Source organism: Morone saxatilis, unplaced genomic scaffold (genome assembly GCF_004916995.1).
Source record: "Morone saxatilis isolate NCDOM2014 unplaced genomic scaffold, NCSU_SB_2.0 Contig9, whole genome shotgun sequence".
Lineage (NCBI taxonomy): Eukaryota > Metazoa > Chordata > Actinopteri > Moronidae > Morone > Morone saxatilis.
In genome coordinates, this window is record NW_023340268.1 from 17,638,162 (window position 1) to 17,645,134 (window position 6,973).

The 6,973-nt window shown below is 39.8% G+C and overlaps 2 protein-coding genes across 2 annotated transcripts; one reads left to right on the forward strand and one right to left on the reverse strand.

Moving 5' to 3' along the window:
- Positions 1–1,868: 1,868 nt before the first annotated feature.
- On the reverse strand, positions 1,869–4,071 carry ndufs6 (NADH:ubiquinone oxidoreductase subunit S6). Its single transcript, XM_035681324.1, has 4 exons — positions 3,897–4,071; positions 3,005–3,058; positions 2,712–2,834; positions 1,869–2,006 (listed from the first exon to the last, which is right to left on the reverse strand). Exons 1-4 carry the CDS (start codon positions 4,038–4,040, stop codon positions 1,938–1,940), a joined length of 390 nt encoding a protein of 129 aa, XP_035537217.1. The 5' UTR covers positions 4,041–4,071; the 3' UTR covers positions 1,869–1,937.
- Positions 4,072–4,313: 242 nt separating this feature from the next.
- On the forward strand, positions 4,314–5,416 carry mrpl36 (mitochondrial ribosomal protein L36). Its single transcript, XM_035681312.1, has 2 exons — positions 4,314–4,445; positions 4,946–5,416. Exon 2 carries the CDS (start codon positions 4,957–4,959, stop codon positions 5,329–5,331), a length of 375 nt encoding a protein of 124 aa, XP_035537205.1. The 5' UTR covers positions 4,314–4,445; positions 4,946–4,956; the 3' UTR covers positions 5,332–5,416.
- The last annotated feature ends 1,557 nt before the right edge of the window (positions 5,417–6,973 follow it).

The following is a 6,973-nucleotide window of genomic DNA, read 5'->3' on the forward strand; positions in this document are numbered from 1 at the left end:
AGTGGAGTCGCCCCGAGACAACGACCAAAGGTCAGTTTTCTGTTTTGCCTCTCGTACAGTAAGTATGGATTTGTGGAGGACGGGCTGCTCCCAGATCTGCCTATGAGCTCCTTTTGGTCACAGTGGCTTCCAGACATGGAGGTTCAGATAATTGGCTGCAGGGAGCTCCATAATGAGCCTGGGGGTCTGTAATATGACACATCTTCAAGGAGAAATATTTTAATAGGGCAATTACGGCGACGAGGAGGATGTTTTGCGTAGAGTGAGTGATTGTTGTGGAGGGGCGCTGTGTTAAGGAATTCAATGGCATTTAACTCCATTATCTATTGTGTGGCTCAGTAGTAAGGAGATTTTCAATATGATTACAGTCTCATTTGAGCTTATTTTCGTCTGAATGGTCTGACCCAACAGAGCAGGTCACATTATGCTTAAGAGTTGCATTTGCAATTATTATCCAATATTATGCAGAAAGAAAGTGGGTAACTGGATGTAGCCATAGATCCCTCTGGTGATTTGACAGTTTAAGGTGGAACCCATGAATGAGTCTGTCTGCAAATTGGTCGAATCCAACTTTAGAATCTGGAGTTGCTTGACATATATGATGTTAAAGAATTTTCTATTATGCTGGCCAATGCATTTAACAGCAGTGAATAATTAAACGCTGCGGTTAAATCCAGCACAAAAACACAGCACTGTTTAATTCAGCACAATTCATATGCTCAGTTTCATCTGAAGATTTTGCCCCCGGCAATGCCTCCAACTCAACCAACCACCACCTCTGAACCACTCAGACTTACCAACCGCAAGAGCAACCAGTCAGCTCTCTGACACTGACCCGGCTCGCCTGCCTCATTTTAACAATATCTCCCCTTCAATCATCCAAAGTGGTCTGACTATAGATGAGGTTAACTACAGCATAAGCCTTACTTCCAGGAGTCACCAGGGCCAATTATATCAGCCTGACTACTCTTCCCAACCTGAGCTCTATGGTGTGGAAAATGCAGTTCCACTGGCCGCATCACTGGGGACAGAACAGGCTAGTGCTGTCTGGAGCCTGAGCCAAGCGCAGGCCAATTTGGCATGCAGAGGTCTATGGAGAATAAGCCTGATGAAATATATATATGATCTTCTTCAAACATGTATTGTTCCGCGCTACTGTGTCTTATCAGGCTGGCTCCCTCCTGATGTCTTCCAGGCTTGGCAGAGCGAGACTCTACAGCGCAGATTGTGTGGGGCCGATGCACAAGGAATGCTAAGGTTCTCTCTACAGTAAACAGTAGGATGAGCTATATCTGGCCTGCCTATTGATGAAAGCAAGTTCAAAGCACTGCAATCACAAGACATCAGGTATTCATGTATTCCAAGATGCAGGAAATAAATAATCCCACTCATGCAGATAACAATGGAGCAGATGATATTTCTAAGGTGCAGTGCAACGTTCATCAGCTGTTTTATTATAGTTCAGAACAATTAAAGCTTTATTACATATAAACCCTTTTACTGCCTGCTCTAAAAACAAATAGCTTTGGTTTGTGCAATAAAAGATCATGTCTTAAACTTGGCTTTTATTTCTGTACACAACAGCCTCACAGTGCAGTACCACAAAACACATCTACAGAACACTGCTGACCTCTGCCTGTCACAGTGGGGAACTGCATCCAGCATTTCATAATAATAAACCCACTATCGCTGAATTACTCAGCTACACAGCAGTCCCATCAAGTGGGGATGTGAAATCTCTCATAAAAAAAACAACACTCAAAGAAATGTGTACATATGCTCTTAATTGTGGACGCATACAGTACTATGCAGATGCGTTGGAACACTGATTTCAGCAGGCTTCATGAAGAAGAACGCACTCTCAGACAGACAGACAAGATATAATTTATTAACCAATATGGCAATTTATACAGAGAAGCAAAGACAGAGGAAATGTTTCAGTGATGATGCTTCTGCTTGAACTGTAATCCACAGTAGCCACATGTGCCCACTTTTGTGTCTTTATCCTGGAGAAAGAGTGACAGAAAATTATAGAGTTAGAAGCTGTAATTTGGGGCCCTTGCATAATCTGTTACAGTGATTGTAGGATTAGCTAAATTCCAGCTAAAGAAACATTACAGATTAACTTGTCGGAGTAAGGCCATAATCCATGTTCGAATAATTCTAAATTTTGATTATTTTAAACTTCATTGTCATCGCACAGAGTACAGGTACTGAGACAATGAAATGCAGTTTAGTATCTAGTATGGGTTCATTCAAATCCAAATACTATACATTTGCATGCACTTTAAGAGTATCCTGGTTATTTTCAGGCTTCTGCAGTACCCCATTTTCTTAAACATTACGTAATCAAAAAAGTGTTGCCATTTTCTGTCTTCTAATATCACTGAGTGAATAATAATGCTTGGATCAGGGGGTTTACGCGTTTCATTGTATTCCAGTCTGCAATCTGACTAAATGTTCTAAAATTAACTCAGAAAGAATTGATTGAATCTCAAATATACCTGTGAAATAATCTCAAATATACCTAAAGAACATGTGCATTAAACCACAAAAACACTTCACAGCAACCAAATTATTGGCTGATGGTAAACAAAGATTAAATAGCCACTGTGACACAGAATGGCCGATAAAGGCATTGGTTGGACTTGGGGGTTTTGTCCATGGATAAATGGAGGACCTTCATCATATTAGTGTTTGCAGGCTCTTACCAGGTTGATGAAGACTTTGGGGTGGCCCAGGGCTCCTCCACCTCCATCACAGGACACCACTCTGGCCTCAACCTCACTCACCGGCTCCTCTGCCACCAATTTGATGGCAAAGTTCTGATTCACCTTGACGCAAACAATGTGAATTCTGTTATTATCGGCTCAGTAAAATACGAGGTTTATATGGGAGAGAGGTTAGCTACACAGTGTGTTCACAAACACTCTCATGGTAGATGTAACTGATTACATATAAATTAGCTGTCTGAGCTTTATGATGCTTGTTTGTCAGTTCTTACCTCTTTCTGCCTGCCAACGAATCTGGCTCTCCTGGGATCATTTTCATCATACACCTGAGAGAAAAACACCAACGTTATGAACTGGAGCAGCACATATATATATATATGTATTAATATTATAATATAGTATATATATGTATCGCTATGATATGTATTAGTTATATATAGTATATATATATTAGTATAATAATATACTATATATATATACATACATGATACACTTTTTATATATACATATTCATAGTACATACTATATACTATACTATAATAATTAGTATATATACTATATATATATATATATATATATATATACACATACAGGCTAGATACATATATACTATATATATATATATATATATACGTATAATATTACTATACTACTCAATTATATATATACAATACAATAGATACATAATATATATATAACTATACAATAGATACATATATATATATATCTTATATATTACACATACATGATACATAGGTCAACATATATATATATTATCTCATATGATATATATTATATACACAAAATTATATTATGACACATATATATATTATATATATACTTTATGTATATATTATACTATCAGTATATATATATATATATAGTTAGTGATTTGAGGGTCTGTTTTTGGCCATTAGGTTTTCTAGCTGAGACAAGCAGCAACAACAGCAAAACATCTGCTGGCACCTGGATATAAGCGGTGTTCAAAATCAAAGGAAGGGTTAATGTCAAATTGACAAATGTCAAAGGAAAACGAGAAGAGGTTGTCCGATAATGGGCGCAGGTTCATGGACCTACAAGCTACACTGACACAAGGCTAAGCTAATGTTGGCCACCCAGCACTGCCGTCACGACGTGGAGACTCTACGAGGATCTGAAGCGTACCTGGCCGGTGTGGGTGATGGGCTCGCCGGTGCTGGAAACCTCGAGGCTGTAACGATGAGCCGGTACGGCAGACAGCTTCAGAGGGGAAACAAGCACCTTAGCATTTTTACTGAAGGACAGAAGTCTACCCACTGCGGCCGCCATGTTTACAACAGCCGCTTTTCCCAAGCTGCCTTGCAGAGGACGCTTGTAGTTGAGGGTATAAGCGCCCCGAGTTTTGTCTCGCAGGTTCAAAGTACTGCTATAGTTCGTATCACCCCTAACAAGCTTTACAGTTATGTCCATATATTTAGGAATATATTACACAAAAAAGAAGGATTGAGACATTTTGGAGGTAGGCTCTGCTAATGGTGAGGTAGCAAAGCCGGAGAGGGAAACTTCCTGAGAGGCAAAAATGAGGGCAGTAAAGTCAACCTTACAATTGGAAACCGGAAGCACTTGTATCCTCTCCTCCCAGGCAAGAACAGCACAGCGGTCGTGTTGTGGCGATTAACACGCTCCATTCAGGGACACAGCCCCTGTTTTAAACCTTCACGGGGTTTCAGAAGGGTTTGTTCACATTTTCAATTTTGTGATACGACTGTGTAATGTTGGAAACTAACCCTTGTGCCGTTTTTATGTCTGGTATTGGCGCTAGCAGGTCAACTGTGACACGCTCTTCTCCTTGGCGTGTTGCTGTGCCACAGTGTGTTAGTTGTTAGGCTGCATGTGCTGTTGCATTATGATGCTCAGTGTTTGAGGGATCTGGATATATAGGGGTACAATAGTTTGCACATTTTAATGATTCATAAAATAGCTAGTGACTCTACTAGGATATTTATGTTTATATTGCTAAGTTGAACATGTTGGGTAGGATTACATGCAGTAGTTAGTCTGAGAAAGGTTTGTGTAATGTGATGAACAAGCATTTCTTTCAAATAAGCTTAGAACAATATGACATTAACCAAACCCTGACTGAAAGTAGAGTTTTATTTAGTACAATATGTACAATGTGTACATTTTGCACCTGTGATTTCATATGAATGCTCTCTCTCTGTCCCCCTCCGCAGCCTTTGCCACCATGACGCCCCTCCTCCTGAAGCGCCTGGCTACCTCCCTGACTCGCCAAGTGGCCCAGATGAGCCGGTTAAATCTGACCTCACCAGCAGCTGGTGCTTACAGATGTCTCTGCACCCTCACCACAGCTCCCCGCACACTGCTCCTGTCATCAGCCAGAATCAGCTCCATCCAGCCGCCCTTGCCTGCCTCTTCTGCTCACTGTGGGCCGTCTCTGTTGGGACAGTGTCAGCATCTCCCCTGTGTCCAGCCCTCTGCAGGGATGAAAACCAAGTCTGCCTTGAAGAGGCGATGCAAAGACTGTTTCTTTGTTCGGCGGAGGGGACGTTTGTTTGTGTTCTGCAAGACAAATCCGAGACACAAGCAGAGGCAGGGCTAAAATGTTGATTTAGAAGATTTCTTTGAAATTGTAGATATTTACAAGAACTGTGCTGCATTAATAAATTGTTTCGCTTAAGAATGTGCAAAACTCCTCTTCCATTTGCCTCTTAACAGCAATAGCCCGGAATACATATTTTTTTCATAGTAAAAGAAACTAAATTATAGCGTTATGTTAACTATCATTTTCTTAAACTTACACAACATTTCTCATTTTAAGCATGGCTAACACGAGATTAATTTGAAACAAGTTTAACTTGCAAAATGATCCTATTACCTTTCTCTTAAATAAAGCTTAGTCAGTAAAGCTTTGAACATATACTGTAAAATACAGATGTATGCACAAATATTAAGTTTGACTTGAAATGGAAAAATGCGTTCAGCTGTTTCTCTATAGACCATTGCATGGTTCAGTTATTAGTCATTTTTAAATTTTAACGAAGTAACATGCCACACATTTGATTACAGCTAAAAACCTTCTGCAAATTGCATCTTCAGTTACTTTATTATAAAAGTAATTGTTTTTATCCTGTTCATGGGATAGAAGTGGTTGGATCTAAAATTTTATCTCACCTGTTTTATGTCTGATGCCTTTCCATTGTTCTTCCACAAGAGGGAGCCATAGTCTATGCTACATGAATACAGGCTCTAATCTGCCATGTAATAATACACTTGACTCCCTTTTTCCAACCACTGTTGCCCATTGTAAATGGTTCTAAACACCCTATGGTTACAGATCTGTCTTTATCAGTAGCTTTACAACGCTGACTCACAAAAGCTTGAGGAAAGCAGAAAAGCTTGTGTTGAAAGTTGTCTGTTATCAGGCTTACACACTTATGAGGCCATGTCAGAAACGGTTAGTTCATCCTAGTGACTATGGCCACTTTTGTATGATTGTATTATTACTGAAAGACAGAGAAAGCACAATGTACACAACAGTGACAGGCTGTATCATGCAAACTGTGGAAACCTGTCTGGTTTGATAGATGTTTGGCAACAAACACCGAGCATATGACTGATGCCCCATGTAAATAGTTTTAGCTAAAGGTTAAAATTTACTAATGGAGGATTAAGGAGTAACAAAACACCTGCATGTGGGGTCTTATACTACATTATTTAATCGTATTATCTGTGTAATTAACTTCCAGAGAGCACAGTACGATGGTATTGATCTAATTTAGGACAATATTCAATGGTATTTCACTGAATGGACAAACACATCCCAGAAGCCTCTTTTGTGGCATTAGAGCTGATAACCTACACGCAGAATCCTTTCATAAGCCAAACACATGCCAGAAACTTCCTTTGTGCCTCCAAAGATGTTACCCTACATGCAGAATCCTGTTCTAAGCCCTGTGAGCTAGTGATATGGGCAGAGTTAAACCTGTGATAATGAGTGATCTCATCTGTGGATCAGTGAGCGACTATGTATTTGCAACTGCTAATGTTCACAATGCCAAACTGAGCGTGAATGGAGTCACTGTTGTGTCGCTGGTGAGCTGAATCTCATAGGCGAGGGTGTTGGTGTGTGGTTGATGTGTGGTTGAAGTCCATGGAGAAGACAAGATAGATAGATAGATAGATAGATAGATAGATAGATAGATAGATAGATAGATACCTTTATTTATCCCGAGGGAAATTCT

Coding starts and splice junctions, on each gene's coding strand:
- mrpl36 (XM_035681312.1), top strand. CDS start 4,957: ATGACGCCCCTCCTCCTGAAGCGCCTGGCTACCTCCCTGACTCGCCAA.
- ndufs6 (XM_035681324.1), bottom strand. CDS start 4,040: ATGGCGGCCGCAGTGGGTAGACTTCTGTCCTTCAGTAAAAATGCTAAG. Junction 3,059..3,896: donor CCATCACCCACACCGGCCAG/GTACGCTTCAGA, acceptor TTTTTCTCTCAG/GTGTATGATGAAAATGATCC. Junction 2,835..3,004: donor TCGTTGGCAGGCAGAAAGAG/GTAAGAACTGAC, acceptor GTTTGCGTCAAG/GTGAATCAGAACTTTGCCAT.